At 43.4% G+C, this 21,103-nt stretch overlaps 2 protein-coding genes and 1 long non-coding RNA gene across 4 annotated transcripts in view; 1 reads left to right on the forward strand and 2 right to left on the reverse strand.

The window, feature by feature from the left end:
- The window catches only part of LOC123758272 (uncharacterized), a 12,917-nt gene extending 5,005 nt beyond the window's left edge, over positions 1 to 7,912 (forward strand). Inside the window, exons 2-5 of the long non-coding RNA XR_011228072.1 lie at positions 6,095 to 6,191; positions 6,781 to 6,879; positions 7,064 to 7,193; positions 7,353 to 7,912. This is a non-coding gene — a long non-coding RNA (uncharacterized lncRNA). The remainder of the gene's footprint in view (positions 1 to 6,094; positions 6,192 to 6,780; positions 6,880 to 7,063; positions 7,194 to 7,352) is intronic.
- LOC123758273 (uncharacterized) lies at positions 1,154 to 4,808 on the reverse strand. 2 transcript variants are annotated; one of them, XM_045742449.2, is made up of 5 exons: positions 4,417 to 4,808; positions 3,321 to 3,396; positions 2,408 to 2,518; positions 1,664 to 1,796; positions 1,154 to 1,527 (listed from the first exon to the last, which is right to left on the reverse strand). In XM_045742449.2, the coding sequence occupies exons 1-5, from the start codon at positions 4,422 to 4,424 to the stop codon at positions 1,496 to 1,498; spliced, it is 360 nt and encodes a 119-aa protein (XP_045598405.2). In that variant the 5' UTR covers positions 4,425 to 4,808; the 3' UTR covers positions 1,154 to 1,495. The 2 variants fall into 2 exon arrangements, with proteins under 2 accessions (XP_045598405.2, XP_045598406.2); XM_045742450.2 differs by having other exon boundaries at positions 1,157 to 1,527; positions 1,667 to 1,796; positions 4,417 to 4,805.
- Positions 7,913 to 9,171: 1,259 nt separating the features above from the next.
- On the reverse strand, positions 9,172 to 13,463 carry LOC123758536 (putative per-hexamer repeat protein 5). The gene is made up of 4 exons (XM_045742992.2): positions 13,337 to 13,463; positions 13,004 to 13,066; positions 10,628 to 11,009; positions 9,172 to 9,444 (listed from the first exon to the last, which is right to left on the reverse strand). Exons 1-4 carry the CDS (start codon positions 13,406 to 13,408, stop codon positions 9,413 to 9,415), a joined length of 549 nt encoding a protein of 182 aa, XP_045598948.2. The 5' UTR covers positions 13,409 to 13,463; the 3' UTR covers positions 9,172 to 9,412.
- Between the last annotated feature and the right edge of the window lie 7,640 nt (positions 13,464 to 21,103).

Consider the following 21,103-nt stretch of genomic DNA (forward strand, 5'->3'; position numbering starts at 1 on the left):
AACGTCAGATATGAAGGTCTTGAAATCTGACTGTCAGGGACACTTGATCTAATCTGATAAGATGTCTTGAGTTTTGTATCACAGTTGAGAGGTCGGTGTGACCGGCTAGGCTAACACAGGTGGAGTTTTTTTTCCATTAATTGTCGGGAACAGAAAGACTGTTAGGCCTATGTTAAGGGGAGTTAGTGAGGTTATAGGTGTTCAACAACAGGTTAGTGTGGAGTTAGTGAGGCTACAGGTGTTCAACGACAGGTTAGTGAGGCTACAGGTGTTCAACAACAGGGTAGTGAAGCTACAGGTGTTCAACAACAGGTTCGTGTGGAGTTAGTGAGGCTACAGGTGTTCAACAACAAGGTAGTGAGGCTACAGGTGTTCAACAACAGGTTAGTGTAGAGTTAGTGAGGCTACAGGTGTTGAACAACAGGTTAGGGAGGAGTTAGTGAGGCTACAGGTGTTCAACAACAGGTTAGTGTGGAGTTAGTGAGGCTACAGATGTTCAACATCAAGTTAGTGAGGCTACAGGTGTTCAACAACAGGTTAGTGAGGCTACAGGTGTTCAACAACAGGGTAGTGAGGCTACAGGTGTTCAACAACAGGGTAGTGAGGCTACAGGTGTTCAACAACAGGGTAGTGAGGCTACAGGTGTTCAACAACAGGGTAGTGAGGCTACAGGTGTTCAACAACAGGTTAGTGTGGAGTTAGTGAGGCTACAGATGTTCAACAACAGGGTAGTGAGGCTACAGGTGTTCAACAACAGGGTAGTGAGGCTACAGATGTTCAACAACAGGGTAGTGAGGCTACAGGTGTTCAACAACAGGGTAGTGAGGCTACAGGTGTTCAACAACAGGGTAGTGAGGCTACAGGTGTTCAACAACAGGGTAGTGAGGCTACAGGTGTTCAACAACAGGGTAGTGAGGCTACAGGTGTTCAACAACAGGGTAGTGAGGCTACAGGTGTTCAACAACAGGTTAGTGTGGAGTTAGTGAGGCTACAGATGTTCAACAACAGGGTAGTGAGGCTACAGGTGTTCAACAACAGGGTAGTGAGGCTACAGATGTTCAACAACAGGGTAGTGAGGCTACAGGTGTTCAACAACAGGGTAGTGAGGCTACAGGTGTTCAACAACAGGGTAGTGAGGCTACAGGTGTTCAACAACAGGGTAGTGAGGCTACAGATGTTCAACAACAGGTTAGCTTACCATGGAAATTGTGGGAATCGATGAACAAAACACAAACACAGGGAACTGTATAAAATTTAATCAGAGTAAAACTAAAATAAGGAGAAATTAGCAAAATTGTTGGAAATACAGCGCCATATACGACTGGCTAGTCCTCGTAGCCTGGCTAGTCCTCGTAGCCTGGCTAGTCCCACGTAACCTGGCTAGTCCTCGTAGCCTGGCTAGTCCCACGTAACCTGGCTAGTCCTCGTAGCCTGGCTAGTCCTCGCAGCCTGGCTAGTCCTCGTAGCCTGGCTAGTCCTCGTAGCCAGACTAGTCCTAGTAGCCTACCATGTCTGCTATTCCGGAACCTGTCAATGAGACCCATAGTTGCAAAAGACCTTGCGACACCCATTGCATAATGTGGACTTCATCAGTATTCAACACGATACCATTATAATCATTGATAGTAGCGGATGTATCAGTAATAGGGGAGAATAGGCCTACCACCTGACGGTATCTGGGGACAGGGCTGCGTCACGCCTATTAACTGGAAGCGGGTGCTGGTCTGCGTCTGCGTCAGTGCCTGCGTCAAGTATTGCGTCAGCTGCAGCGTCGTTGTCAGCAGCAGCGACTGGCACTGTGAATGGCACTCAGAGGCTTATGTATCAAATATAAGACATTCCCAGCTCAGGAAATGTTATATCAACGTAACATCAACATTATCTACGTTAGAATAACAAAGAATCGACGTTGAACCAGTCATCAAGACTAACGTCAGCGTTACTAGGCTACTGGTGGCACTAAGCTACTGGTGGCACTAGGCTACTGGTGGCACTAGGCTACTAGTGACACTAGGCTACTGGTGGCACTAGGCTACTAGTGACACTAGGCTACTAGTGACACTAGGCTACTAGTGACACTAGGCTACTAGTGGCACTAGGCTACTAGTGGCACTAGGCTACTAGTGGCACTAGGCTACTGGTGGCACTAGGCTACTGGTGGCACTAGGCTACTAGTGGCACTAGGCTACTGGTGGCACTAGGCTACTAGTGGCACTAGGCTACTAGTGGCACTAGGCTACTAGTGGCACTAGGCTACTGGTGGCACTAGGCTACTGGTGGCACTAGGCTACTAGTGGCACTAGGCTACTAGTGGCACTAGGCTACTGGTGGCACTAGGCTACTGGTGGCACTAGGCTACTAGTGACACTAGGCTACTGGTGACACTAGGCTACTGGTGGTGACGTACTCTGGTCTTGGAGAAGGTGTTGACGTGGTAGTAGGTGTCAGTGAGGTAGGTGGTGAAAGTCTCCGTGCTGGTGGTCACTTCTTGTAGCCTTGGTATACAAGAACCATCAATCTGTTAGGAAGTCATATGTCATAATTAGAAGCCATATGTATATACCCGTCGGCGTCCTCGGTGCATAGTTTATTTACATATGCATTACCAGTCTATTGACAAATTATCAAACCATCATGGTGAGACTCGTAGGTGTCCAGAGTTTACCTGAATTTACCTGAGGGCCACCATCTCACTAGTGGTCTCGACGAGGACAGAAAGCAAGTTTTTATTCAAAATTGTTCTTCTGGAATGATTTTTTGTCGTCCAGGTGATGTACTTTCTCCAAATGGAGGAGCTATGTCCTTCTTGCGTTTTTCAATATTAAAAAAAAGTATTTGCCAGTCTTCCGGCCATTTGTAGATTTCATGAAGATTGTAAGGCCTCAATATAATGTTCGCTTCCTAGTTTACCATAGATCTTAGTGTCATCTGCATGATATTGTTTGTAATATTCTCATCTGTATCACTGATGATCCTATGGGTGAGACTTCAGCGTCTCATCATGTGTCAAGAACGGTCACAATTTGGTATACTCAGTGTGACTATTTTTTATAAATATCCGTCTCAGGTTCAAGTATGTTTATTGAGACAAGAAAATACATCCTAAAGTGATAGAGTAGCTTAGGCTATTTCTACCCTTCCCCCCCCCCCCAATGTCTGTTTCGTTGCGCATGCGTGAGTATCTTAAGAGGGTTATTCAACATGGCGGCTATGGACGTGCTGAGTAATTATCAAAAGAAAGGCCTTTCCATTTAGGGTAAAATGCACATTAATCCCAAAAGAGGTGAAGCTCAGTCATGTTAAGCCTAGTGGGAGCTTACCTGGACTGTGTCGTAGTTGCTGTGAGCGGTCACTACGGCAGCCATCGCCAGGGCCGCCGCCACCACCAACACGCTTCTGGAAGAGTTGTTGTTTTGGATTCAGCTAAACGGAACAAAAAGTTCCAAGTAGCACGGGCTATGGTGAGCCCCTAGTGGACTCACCTGGCACAGGAGCGAAGCTGTGCCCGCTGGAAGAAACGTTGTCAGCCATATATATATACTGCCTCCGCTGCCAACTATATTTCAAAACCTTATTATGGTTCAATACTTATGACCATTATAATGAAAAACAGAACTATGAGTAATAGTTTGGGTTTGAATGGGCCCACTGATTGGTTCCTCTGAGGGAAGCAAGAGTCGTTGTACCAGGAAGCTATCGTGCCCCCAGAACGAGAGCCAATCACCCCACCAGGAGGACCTCCTCCTCCTCTAGCCAAACATTCCATGAGAGAAGATCGTCAGGTTGGGTCGCCCGGCCCCGTCTGCTCCACCACCGTCCCCGAAATCATCTCAAGATAACCTCAAGATCTCAAGATAACCGTTGACAACATCCCTACATGTCTTCAACATTGAATTATTGTTAATCAATGTCATTTTTCCACATTTGCTCGGGGATGGGAGGGGGTTGCATGGTTCTGGAAATGGCTAGATTGGTTTTGTCAAATTTAATTTGGTTAGGTTTGCTGCTTATTAGCTTAAATATAACCAACACCATTTTAATATAATGTTCAAAAGCATTCAATATTGGCGGCATTTCCGAAACCAGTGATTGCGATTCAAGTACTGTTGTTTTAGATTCAGCTACTCAGAACAAAAAGTTGTAAGAAGCACGGGCTATGGTGAGCCCGCAGTGAACACTGTTGCCCACGTCCGTATGTATAGGTTAGGTGAGGAGGGATAGACATGGGTCTGCCTCCTTTAGTGAATTAGTTAAGGATGTCATACAGTCAAGTGTTCTTAATAAGAGGTCCACTAGTTAAGGATCTCATACAGTGTTCTTAACTAGTTAATGATCTCACACAGTGTCGTTGTGGACGTCTAGTTCAGGATCTCATGCTCTGAATAAAATCCTTTATATGCATGTGGTTGTACTAACCGTATCATGCCGGTGTGGACGCAGCGTCACGGAGATATGATCCATGTGCTAGGCTTCTCAGGTCTATATACCATTCCCAGACCCCCTTCCCCCCGCACTTCCTCTAAACCTAGATCAAAACATCGTAATTTTTAATTGTGCTTTCTCTGTAGTAATTGCGGTGGTCTAAATAACCCTCCAGCGGTTGATAGGCTTCAAGCCACCACCAAATTAACAGGGAAAATTTGAGGAATGTGTCTTTGGGGGAGAGTTACGGCTTGGAGGCGACCAAGACTTGGACGAGCATAATTTGAGGATGTGTTGGGCTCACACCTGCGCCATGATCACCCTCAGAGAAAATGCAAACACTCCAAAGAGTGAGTGGTTAAGGGGAGAGGGACTCTGGGAAGGGAATGTTGATATATAAGACGGAAGAATGTCGCACACTGCCACATTTACCGCGCCAACTGTGCTGTCTTCAGGCCAGCGTGTTATTTGTGGGATTTTGTTTGGTGAACTAGTGACAGTTTCGAACATTCGTCGCCATGATACGGTGAGCTGTGGTCCCACCATCTTCACCTGTCTCGCTCCTGTCCTCGCTGGTGGAGAGGAACGGCTGGGAAACAACTCTTAGCTCAAGCGACCACAGATGTCCTCGTGCTGGCGCGGGAGTTTAACCGCTCCAACGCCGTTATTTGAACTGTAACGTCCGATTGGCTCATGTTCAAATGTGGCTTGTCCCGTGACCTTGGATTTTCGAGTTGACCTTTGAGCTGGCGGTTTTCTTCTCGATGGTTTGGGTTATGGGTTGAATTTTTAGATGTAGTTGAAACGAGAGCCAGTTGAAGGACTAGTCTGGGCCACAAGATATTCAAAGAATATTCAAAGATATCAAAGAATTTATCATTGTATATGAGTACATTGTATATAATGCTTGTATCGCGGCCCCCCCCCCAGGACACAACCCCACAACAGTTGCCTAACTCCCGGGTACATATTTAATACAAGGTGAACAGAGCCATTAGTTGAAAGGAACCGTGTATTTTTGCTCCGCCTGGGAATCGAACCCCGATTGAGAGTCGAGAACGGAGCCAACTGCACTACAAGAGCCATATACATACTAGAGAGGGGGTACCCGGCAGTGCTCAGGTCTGTGACTGTCTGCCCACTTTCTCTCTTTCCCTTACTCTCCCCTCTCTCTTTCTGTCTCTCTCTTTCCCTTACTCTCCCCTCTCTCTTTCTGTCTCTCTTTCTCTGTCTCTCTCCCTCTCTCTTTCTGTCTCTCCCCTTCTCTTTCTGTCTCTCCTCTACAACATCACCAATAACACTATAGGAACACTAAACATATAATTTAGCAATGATGATCACCAGACATTAACACACAAGCCACTAAGTCCAAGGATACAAAATTATATCAAGGTTTATTGAGGGTTTAAGGGTAAATGTTATCATTAGAATTTTTTCTTAATTTTGGGATGATCAGCACCCTATGTTGCATACACCATTTAGTGCGCACCATGTTGCATATACCATATGTACACCATGATGTGTACACCATGTGTACGCGTTAATAGATACACAATGTGTATTCCACGAAGCATACACCCCGAGATAAGAAGTAGTGTAAGTAGAGAGACACACGTTGTTGAGGTCCTGCGTCACAAGTATAATGTATATAATGTTCAATTTATTTTGACAGTGAATGCGGGAGAAGGTTGTCCCTGCTGCCTCTGCTGCTGTCCCTGCTGCTGCAGGCTCCAGTGGGAAGCTGCGGACCTCCACCCACAGCACTCCAGGTACGTCTGTACTACGGTGTTTGGAACACAGGGGAAAAGTGTGTGTGTATTCTGGGGTATTTACCCGAAAAAAACATGTTGTGTTGTGTATTCACCTTGCGGGGGTTGGGTTTTGGCTCTTTGGTCCCGCCTTATGTACACAGTGTACATGTATATGCGTGATGAGGCACTTGTATGCGTCTCGGTTGATCACTCGAACTGTTTGTGTCTACCTGGGTGATCAGATGACAGCTGGAGAACACAAACTAGCCTCTTATCGCACAGTAATGTTAACGGTATCGACTTCATCGTCTTAATTATTGCATTTTAGTGAAATTAAAAAAGCATTGTAACATTGACGATACTTTTTGGATTCACAAAAAGCACCTCACTTTTAACGCTCTTGTGACCCTGTGTCCGTATGTGTACTATCTACTTCGTTCTGATTACTGTATTATATATGTCGTAATCATGTCCAATACTCAGCAATATTCAGCAACCACCATTTATTAATGCTACCATTATCATTTCTCAACCCCCCCCTATCCCCAAACCCCTTCCTGCCCCCCCAAATCCCCCTTCTTCCTCTCCCCTCCCCCCCCCCCCACAGTACTGCCCCCCACAGCCTAGCACCGTCATCGTTACACAGACCGTCTCCCAGCACGTGACACAGACCAGTTTCCGCACTCTGGTTCACTACGAGTCTACGGTGAGTGCCACCCGGCGAGTTAACACAGTGCCAAGGTAAGACAGTGGTGCCAAGTCCAGCTAAGAGTCCACAATGTTAATGAATAATAATGAAATCCGAGTCATGATTACAAGTGACGAATGATCAATAACGAGTACTAAATCATGAGTAACGGACGTGGTGGTGGGGGGGGGGGGGTGTCCAGGTGAGTACAGAGTGGCTGACGGAGACGGTGACGCAGGCAGTGACGCAGCATCAGGGCGTCACCACCACCACTACCACCATTACCTACCCGCACAGCGTGACGCTGCGGCCGCAGTGTCCCCCAATCACAGGTAACTAATCAACAACGATTCAACATTTTGCAACATCAAAGTTGCTTGCATATGGCCCCCTAGGGGGAGGGGTGGGGGGGGGGGAGGGAGCTACTACCGCTACTTATAATGCAAGTAAATGCTTAAGTGTTAATTATAATTCCCCCCGGTATTATTCAGGTTACGGCGGCCAGAGGAAGGATGATTACCAAGGGTAGTTACGTCAGCGTCGTGGTGACGTCACGGCTGTCAGCGACGTCAACGTAATGACGTCATGGGTCATTAGGGTTGATGATGTCAAGAATGGTTCTTGAGACTTGTTCCTTGGGAACCACCGACTTGTAGGGGAGATAAGCACGAGAACGTAGCACTCAACACACACACACACACACACACACACACACACACACACACACACACACACACACACACACACACACACACACACACACACACACCCACCAGCACCCCTCAGTGTTTAAGGTATAAAATATAGAGTTATTTCATACTATTCTGTCTCGTCCTACACAGCTCATGTATTAATTATTCATATCATAATGTATAATCTAGCTTTCACCTGTAAATATATATACATTTTCCATTGACGTATAAACTCCATTTACATACTTTATTCCAGATGCTTAAATAATTGCTAAAGGATATTAATTTATAATAATAATAATAAATGATAATTATTATTGGTAAACAATGCTATAAAGGGTTCGACAAAATGATCCACTTAACATTTTCTTTTGTAATATATAATGTAAACGAAATAGCTGTGTTTATTTTTTCCTATCATTCAGAAACTCTAGAAATTATAGCAAAATGGTGAGATTAAACACCCTCACCATACAACCCGTTCTCGCAAATTTAATAAGTCAATATTGACTTATTAAATATGTGCATAGGTGACATACTAAACATAATAGTTTCCCTTGAAAAGCTTCATAGAAAACACCGACCTTACCTAACGTATGGTGCAACCCGTTCTCGCAAATTTAATAAGTCAATATTGACTTATTAAATATGTGCATAGGTGACATACTAAACATAATAGTTTCCCTTGAAAAGCTTCATAGAAAACACCGACCTTACCTAACGTATGGTGCAACCCGTTCTCGCAAATTTAATAAGTCAATATTGACTTATTAAATATGTGCATAGGTGACATACTTAACATAATAGTTTCCCTTGTTCGAATCATGGTCAGGGAGGATTGTCTGGGCGCCAATCTTTAACTGTTCGCCCCTATTCACTCAACGGTAATTAGGTACCTGGTTGTAAACCGACTGGCGAGTGGTGTTCCAGGAACTACTAGTATGGGAAGCTCTCAGCTCCGATAGCAGCAGTCAGAAGTCAGGGCTGTACTCTGTACTCTGTGCCTGTACTCTTGTTATCCTATGAGTACAGGGCCTCCTGTACTTACCTGTGTAACAAAATACTAATTTGGACAGCGAGAGGCAGGTTACTATCTGTGAAATGGTCCCTATTAGTCAGTGGCTTAATGATATGTGTAATTACTGTACCACTGAGTAACCGCTGTACTCTCATCCTCTGTAATTTGCAACCCGTTCTCGCAAATTTAATAAGTCAATATTGACTTATTAACTACGTGCATAGGTGATATTCTAAACATAATAGATACCCTTAAAAAGATTCATAGAAAACACTGACCTTACCTAACCTTGTTAGTATCTTAAGATAAGCATCTTATTGCTTTAATTGCTTTGCTAATTTTATAATTATCAAAAGAATGCACCAACCAGGGAAGGATATGTGGTGTATTTTTGATTTATCATTATTATAATAATTTATTGATGACAAGACGTTATACACAATTCATGACAGCTTTCCCAATCACTTGGGCTGGACGGTAGAGCGACGGTCTCGCTTCATGCAGGTCGGGGGTTCAATCCCCGACCGTCCAAGTGGTTGGGCACCATTCCTTTCCCCCCGTCTCATCCCATATCCTGACCCCTTCCAAGTGCTATATAGTCGTAATGGCTTGGCGCTTTCCCCCTGAGCATTCCTTCCTTCCTTACGGCTCATATTCGGGTTACACGAGGAGGGTCAATGACATCAATCATTTTCTACTTCAGATAGTTTATTGCTTGTAACTCATCAATAGTTTCAGTGTTGATTACCTAGTGCAACTCTGCATAAATAGTGTTGTGCCACAGAGCCAGGGGCCGTCAGACTATGTACTGCGGAGTGCCACAGTGCCAGGGACAACGACCTCACCAGCCGAAGTTGATTGGGGTGCCATATCCTGGAACACAGAGAGCCACTCTTGTAACAGACACGATGATTAAAACCACTCTTCCTCACGTAGAACAATTATATTACGTGTTGTGAGGAAACAGATGGTCAGCCTTTTATAAGGTAATGAAACAATGGAACTACTCACCCGCCGAAGACTGAAATGACAACACTGCTCCAGTTCAAAATGCAACTGGAAAAAACCCAAGGAATAACAGTAGGGAGGGGGAGCACCTTTGACAAACCGTCGGCTTTCTGTCCCCCCTGGAGATGGCTGCCCTCGGGTAAATTAAGATAAAATCATGATAATGGCTTAGCGCTTGCCTAGATAATTACCTTAACTGCTGTTACCATCGTTAGTGAGCCGGTCACTGTTGTTGATTCAGGCACTGAACAAAAAGTTACAAGAAGTAGGGGCTATGGTACAACCCATCCTCATACACATTACGCAGGCGAGGAGTCACAATAACGTGGCTAAAGTATGTTGACCAGACCACACATTAGAAGGTGAAGGGTCGACGACGTTTCGGTCCGTCCTGGACCATTCTCAAGTCGATTGTGAATGGTCCAGTCGACTTGAGAATGGTCCAGGACGGACCGAAACGTCGTCGTCCCTTCACCTTCTAGTGTGTGGTCTGGTCAACATACACATTACGTCGCTTTTCGCACGTATGTGCACTCAGGCTAAAAAAAAAAGGCCGTAATTTAAAACAGAATCGGCTCACGAAAGTGAAGTTTTCTGTTTTGGATCTTCCGGCTTAGGCTGTTAGATTAGGAGACGAAACCTTCAATTAACTGTTTTCACGACGTTTTGAAACTTTAGGAGAACTTTCCGCCTTTCTAACCTAACCAGAGGACCCTTAACTTGCCGTTTTGAAGAATAAAACCCAAATTTATTTTTCAATTATTTATCATTTTCAAATTACGATCTTTTTTTTTTGGCCGTAGGGCATACTAGGGAAAAGCTACTTTAATTTGTTAGAGGACGGATTAGTACTCGCCTGGTCCACCGGAGTACAGAATATTATCTGGGTTATCACCAAGACTTTCCTGCCCGAAACTCTTTGCGTAATAGTGGCTTTAGGCATTGTATGTACTAGCTTTATCTATAAACCTATCAATTCTTGTAAAAATCTCTTGTATGTATGTACCTTACCTGAATAAACCTTTATTATATTTATTTATTTACTTACCACCGGACCCGACGCCTCCACACCCCTTGGTCATGGTGACGAACATCTTCTGGACGACGGTGGTGGTGAAGAGCTGGTTCACCGTCTTGGTGATAGGCTCAGCCGTCACTGTCTTCGTGGCTGTTTCTGTCTTCGTGGCTGTCTGGGTGGCTGTTTCTGTCTTCGTGGCTGTCTGTGTGGCTGTTTCTGTCTTTGTGGCCGTCTGTGTGGCTGTTTCTGTCTTCGTGGCTGTCTGTGTGGCCGTCTGCGTGGCTGTTTCTGTCTTCGTGGCTGTCTGTGTGGCTGTTGCCGTCAACGTGGCTGTTGCTGTCTTCGTGGCTGCTTCTGTCTTCGTGGCTGTTGTCGTCAACGTGGCTGTTATTGTAGCCAGCCGTGTCGTCGTCTGTAAATTTAATATATTCTTCAAAGTTTGTTCATTAAGTGCTACAAGATAAACTTTTGTAAACAATGCATATTTCAGTATAATATTAATTTGGTCTCAGAATCGCGTAAGGACAGCCATATTATCACGCATACCAACCTAACAAAAGTCAATTAGGCTTGGGTAATATTGAATTTGAAAAAATCGGGAAAAGATTTTGTATTTATGTCGCTAATAAAGCCTAACCTAACCACCCTAGGACTAATACATGGCTATATTTGAGGTGTAATATAGTACATATATGTGCTATAACGAGGCTTAGGAATATTTAAATTAGATTTTTAGCTATATTTTTCCCCGGATCACGAAGTGAGTCGCACCAAATTCTACCATGTAATTGTCCATTACGTCAATATATGTAGTTACACAATGGTACCCACACATTTGAGACCACTATACGCCACATATAATAATAAATGTCATATTAAAGTTTATTTTGAATTTTAGTTAACCTGTCACCGAAATTTGAGCATATATATGATCTTGAACGTACTGGATACTTGGGCTTATTAAGTAGTTTCTCAAAGTGTTTTGATATCTAAAGTAATTATCAACAAGATCTAAATTCTTGTTTCAGTCTTGTCTCTGGATCAAGACGGTACTAAGTTCATCAATTAACATTAATTACATTATTTGACGAGTGGTAGCTGCATCAACATCATCAATTTCTAACATAGAATTAGACTTAAAAGTCCTAATATTCAAACAGTTCGCTTCACACGGTGTCCTACTCTAACTCCTGTTAGGAATACTGGGCGTTAGGAGGCTTAATTTGTTGGGAGACCGGGCCGCGGGGACTATGAGCCCCGAAATCATCACCAGGTAACCAAAGGTCAGCTTGTCGCTGTCATAGCGAGCCCATATTTCATTTCACAATGAAATCACAATGAAATTTCACAACGTGAGTACGAAACCAGAAGCCTCTTCCGAAATATTCCTCGGGTGTGGTTACTCCACACAAAGAATAGATGAGAAGATGGGGGCCCAAGAGCTCAAATTCAGCCCTAACTCTTCGTAAAACACACACCCAGGTGATCGTGTTTGCGCGCGCGCACATATCGGATACTTCAAGATAAAATATTGCAACTGTTCACAGGAAGCTGGGTACCAGGAGCCACAGATACACCATCAGACATCTATCACTCAAATACTCACCATTGGGTACATCTATCACTCACAATACTCACCATTGGGTACATCTATCACTCACAATACTCACCATTGGGTACATCTATCACTCACAATACTCACCATTGGGTACATCTATCACTCACAATACTCACCATTGGGTACATCTATCACTCACAATACTCACCATTGGGTACATCTATCACTCACAATACTCACCATTGGGTACATCTATCACTCACAATACTCACCATTGGGTACATCTATCACTCACAATACTTACCATTGAGTACATCTATCACTCACAATACTCACCATTGGGTACATCTATCACTCACAATACTCACCATTGGGTACATCTATCACTCACAATACTCACCATTGGGTACATCTATCACTCACAATACTCACCATTGGGTACATCTATCACTCACAATACTCACCATTGGGTACATCTATCACTCACAATACTTACCATTGAGTACATCTATCACTCACAATACTCACCATTGGGTACATCTATCACTCACAATACTCACCATTGGGTACATCTATCACTCACAATACTCACCATTGGGTACATCTATCACTCACAATACTCACCATTGGGTACATCTATCACTCACAATACTCACCATTGGGTACATCTATCACTCACAATACTCACCATTGGGTACATCTATCACTCACAATACTCACCATTGGGTACATCTATCACTCACAATACTCACCATTGGGTACATCTATCACTCACAATACTCACCATTGGGTACATCTATCACTCACAATACTTACCATTGAGTACATCTATCACTCACAATACTCACCAATACTGACGTCTGTATCTCCGTAACAGACTGGATGATGTACTTAACGTGGGTAGCACAGGGCTGTTCAACGACACAATCCAAGAACAGAAACATCGTTAATTGCCGTTAAAACATCGTTAATTGCCGTTAAAACATCGTTAATTGCCGTTAAAACATCGTTAATTGCCGTTAAAATTCTCCATATAATATTCTCAAAGGCGAGTATCTCACATATATGACGTGACGAGCAAGTGCGTTTTTCATTTCATAAAATTCAAAAAATTCAAAAATTCAAATGTTTATTTAGGTAAAGTACATATAAACACTGGTCTGAGGTTGACTTGGACTGACCTGTGGCTGGTCCTGGGTCTGGTAGCCGTATTTGCCTGCGCGAACCAGTCCGAACGCCAGTCGGAGCATCATCAGGAACACCGGCCCGAACACTGACAGCCTATCAGTAACGGGGATAATAGTAAAGATAGTAAAGATAATAGTAAAGGACGTCTTCATCAACAAGGGTAAAATGCTCATTAATTACTCCATCGAAACAAATGGGCAAAATGTTTCTTTCTTCCTGATGCCCCTGTTACCTAACAGTAAATAGGTACCTGGGAGTTAGACAGCTGTCACGGGCTGCTTCCTAGGGAGGGGTGGAGGCTTGGTCGAGGACCGGACCGAGGGGACACTTAGCCCCGAAATCATCTCAAGATAACCTTTCAAGATATACACATTTTGTTCGAACCACAACGCTGTAAATGCTTCACCCACGTACTAATAATAATAATAATAATTTTATTTAGGTAAGGTACATACATAAAGAGATTTTACAAAGTTTGTTGGCTTTATAGATAGAGCTAGTACATACAATGCCTAAAGCCACTATTACGCAAAGCGTTTCGGGCAGAAACTATTGTACTGTACTTTGTACTACAAGTACAAATAATCGCCAACAGGCACTGCACAGACTTCATCTGTGATAACTCACTTGAACATCGTGCTGGTGGTAGTAGAGACCAATCCTGAAGTGAGGTTACTGGCGGAGACGTCTTTAATGTCTGTGGTACGATGGGTCGGGAGGCTCTTTTTATATTATGAGGCCGCCGCAGCCTAGGACTCCACCAGTGTGAAATACCATCCACGCACGCACGCACACGCAAGCACACACGCACGCACAACCGCCGTGATGTTCTCACACTCCAGTGGTTAACACAGTCATGCCTTCCCAGTCTTGGCGAGCTCGGTCAAACGACGCTACGGCCAAAAAAGGCCGAAATTTAAAATTGAAAAACAGAAAATTGGATAATTTTTTGTCTAAAACAGCAAGTTAAGAGTCCTCTGGTAGGTTAGGAGGACAGGAGGTTCTCCTAAGGTTTCAAAACGTCATGAAAACCGATAATTGAAAATTTCCTAAGAGGAAATATCCTAAGAAACTAAGCCAGAGGACCCAAAACAGAAAACGGGACAGTATGTCACTTTCGTAAACCGATTCCATTTTAAATTACGTTCTTGTTTCTTAGTCTGAGCGCGCATACGAGCGAAAAGCGACGTAATGTGTAAGAGGATGGGTTCAGAGACAGCCGGGTATTAGAGCTGTCTATGTTACGTGATCGCGGGTCTTGGGGTCACAGGCTATTAATGGGGTTCCCTGTCAAACCCAATTTGTCAGTTAAGTGGGGGGGGGGGGGTTACCTGCAGTGGGTACTGTGTCAGCCAGATGGGGGTTATCTTGAGTTGATTTCGGGGCTTTAGTATCCCCCGCGGCCCGGTCCTCGACCAGGCCTCCACCCCCAGGAAGCAGCCCGTGACAGCTGACTAACTCCCAGGTACCTATTTACTGCTAGGTAACAGGGGCATAGGGTGAAAGAAACTCTGCCCATCGTTTCTCGCCGGCGCCCGGGATCGAACCCGGGACCACAGGATCACGTGTCCAGCGTGCTGTCCCCTCGGCCGGCCGGCTGGTTCTTCCAAACAAAAAAGATTATGAATCACTGACTTGGCAATGAGCAATCTGAGAGCAGCAGTACACCGAGAACTTCAACAAGATCTTGTAAGTCTGAGGCAAAGTGAAATCGACACCAGAAATTCCAGCTATCATCATACTATCATGCAAGAGGAGCCACACATCTATGGTTCATCTAATACAATCAGCAGACTTCTAGATGTTACTACTGCTCGGCTTAGACTCGGTTACAAGTATCTCTGGGAATTCTCATTATCTGCTGATGTAGACCTGACCAAATGTAAACTGTGTCAACAAAATTATTCGCACACCCTCCGTCACTATGTGATGGAGTGCGAAAAGATCGTGAATTCAGAGACAATTCTATAACCAATGTTCCAGCGATGTGTAAATATTTCATTCAAAATGATCTGCTGCCAGAAATATTATCCAAATATCCCCAGGTTGCTAACTGTAGGTAGTAACTAATATGATTTTAACCTATCCACCGCTGCCCACTGGATGGGGGGGCGGTGTGCAGGATAGACATATCAATTGTGACACTAGGCTCTCCACATATGTCACTTGCTTAATTTAGAACCTGTACTTGTGGTCGATCTCGAACCCATTGTTGATGTGACGACTTATACTGAATGTTATAACTAACTCATCAAGATTGTAACTTGCTTAGCTAAATGAATTGTGGGGTTCAGTCCCTGAACCCATTATGTGCCAAAACTGACTAGACGAACCTCGATAAGGCCAACAAGCTTCATGTTACCGACATTAAACACCGCAGTTTATTAAACACAGCACGGAGACATCATCATCACACAGCCAAGATTGTCTGTGATTCCCAAGTCGCGAGCGGGGAAAAAAACAAAAATCATTTCTCCCTGAAATGGAAAAAGCATATCATGATGTGAAATACATTATACGACGGAGCTGCGGTATTTTACGTATTATTACACTCAATTCCTTCCTGGAAGTAATAAACACTTAATACTGTGTGCATTTAATTGTAACGCCATTTCAATAAATTTATGAAAAATGTATATATATATATATATATATATATATATATATATATATATATATATATATATATATATATATATATATAAACTGCTTATTTATAGTTTAAATGCACTGAATGTTTCCGTTCCGCACGAATGTCGAGCGCAGTCTGGCGATTTTTGCAACGGAAACTATCAGAGGATTTTCGTGGTCGTTTTTTTTTCTTTTAATGCACGAATGGATGAGATTGCTTGTGTGTTTCATGATTTCCTGGAGTGCATGGTGTATGTGGTCTATGATTAGAGTAGTAGTGTATATTGATGAGTCAAAATTTATAGAGGACTTGTACAGTTATTTATTTATTTAGATACAGGAAGATACATTGGGTTTGTGAGGATGCCCGGTACCCCAGCATGAGGGCGCCTGACAGCTGGGTGGACAGCGCTTCGGATTCGTAGTCCTAAGGTTCCGGGTTCGATCCCCGGTGGAGGCGGAGACAAATGGGCAAAATGTTTCTTTCACCTTGACGCCCCTGTTACCTAGCAGTAAATAGGTACCTGGGTGTTAGTCAGCTGTCACGGGCTGCTTCCTGGGGGGTGGAGGCCTGGTCGAGGACCGGGCCGCGGGGACACTTAAGCCCCGAAATCATCTCAAGATAACCTCAAGATAAGATAAGATAAGGAACCCTGTACCCCAGCGTGAAGAACAAAGCATCACCAAGTAGCCTACACAATTCCCCGTGAAAGCTTAAAATAATACGGAACCCAGAGATCGAAATTAGGCTCGAGCAACTTTATGCAAATTTCTCCGGTCGAGTAATCATTCCGAGAAAGTCCTTTCCAAGATAGAGAGAAGTAAGAAGCAATTAAACCATCTCCGCGAGTATTCTCAGGATTTATGGTCATAATTTGGAAGGAAGTTTTCCCTGTAGCCACGAAAGCTACAATAATTTACGAATGAGGCTTCACAGACTTTCACAGCGCGATAGCTTGCAGAATGAGGCTTCAGATTTTTAGTAATAGATATATATATATATATATATATATATATATATATATATATATATATATATATATATATATAACTGAAAACTCACACCCCAGAAGTGACTCGAACCCATACTCCCAGAAGCAACGCAACTGGTATGTACAAGACGCCTTAATCCACTTGACCATCACGACCGGACATAATGAGGTGATAGCCGAGGCTATTTGAACCACCCCACCGCCGGCACTCGGATAGTAATCTTGGGCATAGCATTTTACCAAATCACCTCATTCTTTGGGGCACACGTGAGGAACACAAATGCGAACAAGCCTGAATGGTCCCCAGGACAATATGCAACTGAAAACTCACACCCCAGAAGTGACTCGAACCCATACTCCCAGAAGCAACGCAACTGGTATGTACAAGACGCCTTAATCCACTTGACCATCACGACCGGACATAATGAGGTGATAGCCGAGGCTATTTGAACCACCCCACCGCCGGCACTCGGATAGTAATCTTGGGCATAGCATTTTACCAAATCACCTCATTCTTTGGGGCACACGTGAGGAACACAAATGCGAACAAGCCTGAATGGCTTGTTCGCATTTGTGTTCCTCACGTGTGCCCCAAAGAATGAGGTGATTTGGTAAAATGCTATGCCCAAGATTACTATCCGAGTGCCGGCGGTGGGGTGGTTCAAATAGCCTCGGCTATCACCTCATTATGTCCGGTCGTGATGGTCAAGTGGATTAAGGCGTCTTGTACATACCAGTTGCGTTGCTTCTGGGAGTATGGGTTCGAGTCACTTCTGGGGTGTGAGTTTTCAGTTGCATATTGTCCTGGGGACCATTCAGGCTTGTTCGCATATATATATATATATATATATATATATATATATATATATATATATATATATATATATATATAAACATGTGTATATACATATATAGGTATATGTGAGAGGTTGGTTATTGGTTCAGTCGGTACACAACGTGCTCTCTAAAGCTCTGTCATCCAAAATTCGGCGAGGCATTTTTATTAATATTTTACACACTACATCACATCCACGGTTGTGGAAAGCGAAGAGAAGCTGTGCGCGAACATCAGTGATATTTGGGATATTCCCGAGGGGGCGTCGTGATGAGGTGGATGACACAGGAAGAGTTCTGAGGCATGGAACTGTGTGTGTGTGTGTGTGTGTGTGTGTGTGTGTGTGTGTGTGAGGCATGGAACTGTGTATATGAGGCATGGAACTGTGTATATGAGGCATGGAACTGTGTATATGAGACATGGAACTGTGTATATGAGACATGGAACTGTGTATATGAGGCATGGAACTGTGTATATGAGACATGGAACTGTGTATATGAGACATGGAACTGTGTATATGAGGCATGGAACTGTGTATATGAGACATGGAACTGTGTATGAGACATGGAACTGTGTATATGAGGCATGGAACTGTGTATATGAGGCATGGAACTGTGTATATGAGGCATGGAACTGTGTATATGAGACATGGAACTGTGTATATGAGGCATGGAACTGGGTATATGAGGCCTGGAACTCGACCCACACCTGTATAGTATCCACACCTGTGGCTTGTTAATTATGGCTTTGTACCTAACCTTATTAGAAGTGGATAACATGGTCTATCATCGTCAAATTAACATAGCTTGCCCAACATGTGCTCACAGAGAAAGTCTTTTTAACCATTAAAAAGACTTCAACAATTCATATCAACATTATATATCGCTAAATAGATGTTACGAATATTTTTAATCTGTACATGTGTTTTAAACACGAAATAATATAACGTAAGTGAACAGGTATTCGCCAAACGCTTTAAGAAAGTAGAAGTCTGTGAACAATGTTGTCAGACTTGCTTCATGGAACAAAATTATGTGCAACTTATAATACGAGAACCTGCAAGCAAGCCAACATTGGTCTGAGAATATAGGTCTATCGAATAGACCGCCTATTACAACAGTAAAGCATTTCTTAGGAAATAGCCTGAGCTACTCTATCCTTTTGAGACGTATTTTAGTCTTAATTAAACGGACTTGAACTTGAATGGTTATATAACATTTATTAAAAGCTGGCGATTGTTCGTTTTATTTACTGTATATATATTAATGAATGTCTATGATAACACCGAGCTAGGAGACATGATATAACACTGAGCTGACCAATGATAACTGAGCTAGGAGACTAACCTCCAGCATGTACACACTCATCTCCAGCATGTACACACTCATCTCTCCAGCATGTACACACTCATCTCCAGCATGTACACACTCATCTCTCCAGCATGTACACACTCATCTCTCCAGCATGTACACACTCATCTCTCCAGCATGTACACACTCATCTCCAGCATGTACACACTCATCTCCAGCATGTACACACTCATCTCCAGCATGTACACACTCATCTCTCCAGCATGTACACACTCATCTCTCCAGCATGTACACACTCATCTCTCCAGCATGTACACACTCATCTCTCCAGCATGTACACACTCATCTCCAGCATGTACACACTCATCTCCAGCATGTACACACTCATCTCTCCAGCATGTACACAAACGTCTGCTGCTTCATGACTCGACACATACAATGGCTACTTCTTATGAAAAACAAATTTCTTCTCTTAACAGCAGTTTTTACCAGACATGTTTTAGCTGCTTGATCTCATATTGGCCGACCTCTCAAGACGTCATATTCCTCACTAGCTGACCTCTCAAGACATCAAGTTCCCCCTCCCCCACTAGCTGACCTCTCAAGACATCAAGTCCCCCCCCCCCTCCCCCACTAGCTGACCTCTCAAGACATCAGATACCCCCCCCCCTCCCCCACTAGCTGACCTCTCAAGACATCAGATACCCCCCCGCCATCTGACTATCGACCAGTACGTCAAAATTCTAGAGTTTATTGGAATTATTGACGTTTCCTTATAATAAATATGATCAAGCATTTATTTTCTATTTACTTTATATACAATAAAGTTCATCAGGTTTACTTAATAATAATAATAATAATAATAATAATAATAATAACTGATTTAGGAAAAGTACATACATAGTTGCATCATTACAGTACAAACATTCTGATTTAAAGATAGAGGTAGTACATACAATACCTAAAGTCACTAGTATGCATAGCGTTTCGGGCAAACTTGATACCTGATCAACCCGGCTGTGAATCATATGTTCTGGTCTGGTCACCCAGGATGCTAGTAACCTGGGTGACCAGACGATTAACAGAGAAGCCTGGTTGGAGACTGGGCCGCGGGGCTGTTGATCACCGGAAGCCACACACGGTAGGTTGTGAAAGCATGTACACTGGTGTTTGAGTGTTACATTCTTGTTTGGTGTAAGAGATTAAAAGAGTTAATATGTAAGAAAAAGATTTAGAGTGCAAAAGTCAGTAAACTGGAAGATTAAGAAATGTATTGGGATATTTTGGGTATGCAGACCAAATGGATGACAGACTGGTATTCTAAAAAAATTTGAAAACCAGAAAGATGAAAAGAATACTGTATGGGCAGACTTCCTGAATGTGAGAGAAAGTGAGGTTAAATAAATAAATATAAATAAATATGTTTATTCAGGTAAGGTACATACATACAAGTGATGTTACATTAATGGATCAATATATAGATAGAGCTAGTACATACAATGCCTAAAGCCACTATTACGCAATGCGTTTCGGGCAGTGTGAACAACATATGGGACATGGAAGGGGAATAAAGCTGGGTGGCAACGATTCACAAGGAGTGACTTTATAATGTACTTGGCCATTAACAAGGAGCACAATATACCTGGTAATGCTAAGCAGTGGAGTGCTCTTTAAGTTGATTATCAGTGTGGAGGTAATAGAGGGTATAGAGGGACTAGAGGGGTATAGAGGGACTATAAGTAATATTGCCGGAACAACCGTGGAGAGGTATAGAGGAACTATAAGAAATATTGCCAGAACAACCGTGGACATCTTCAAGAGAAAACTGGACCGTTTTCTAAGAGAAGTTCTGGATCAGCCGGGCTGTGGTGGGTATGTAGCCCTGTGGGCCGCTCCAAGCAACAGCCTGGTGGACCAAACTCTCACAAGTCGAGCCTGGCCTCAGGCCGGGCTTGGGGAGTAGAAGAACTCCCAGAACCCCATCAAGCAGGA

Source organism: Procambarus clarkii, chromosome 11 (genome assembly GCF_040958095.1).
Source record: "Procambarus clarkii isolate CNS0578487 chromosome 11, FALCON_Pclarkii_2.0, whole genome shotgun sequence".
NCBI classification, from domain to species: domain Eukaryota; kingdom Metazoa; phylum Arthropoda; class Malacostraca; order Decapoda; family Cambaridae; genus Procambarus; species Procambarus clarkii.

What these genes read in the sequence shown, in the direction of transcription:
- LOC123758273 (XM_045742449.2), bottom strand. An exon ending in ACACCTTCTCCAAGACCAGA is followed by an intron (nt 1,797 to 2,407) that starts GTACGTCACCAC and finishes TGCCATTCACAG; the next exon opens with TGCCAGTCGCTGCTGCTGAC. An exon ending in TCCCCAGATACCGTCAGGTG is followed by an intron (nt 1,528 to 1,663) that starts GTAGGCCTATTC and finishes TCTCATTGACAG; the next exon opens with GTTCCGGAATAGCAGACATG.
- LOC123758536 (XM_045742992.2), bottom strand. Translation starts at nt 13,408, where the DNA reads ATGATGCTCCGACTGGCGTTCGGACTGGTTCGCGCAGGCAAATACGGC. An exon ending in AGACCCAGGACCAGCCACAG is followed by an intron (nt 13,067 to 13,336) that starts GTCAGTCCAAGT and finishes GTCGTTGAACAG; the next exon opens with CCCTGTGCTACCCACGTTAA. An exon ending in AGATACAGACGTCAGTATTG is followed by an intron (nt 11,010 to 13,003) that starts GTGAGTATTGTG and finishes TTAAATTTACAG; the next exon opens with ACGACGACACGGCTGGCTAC.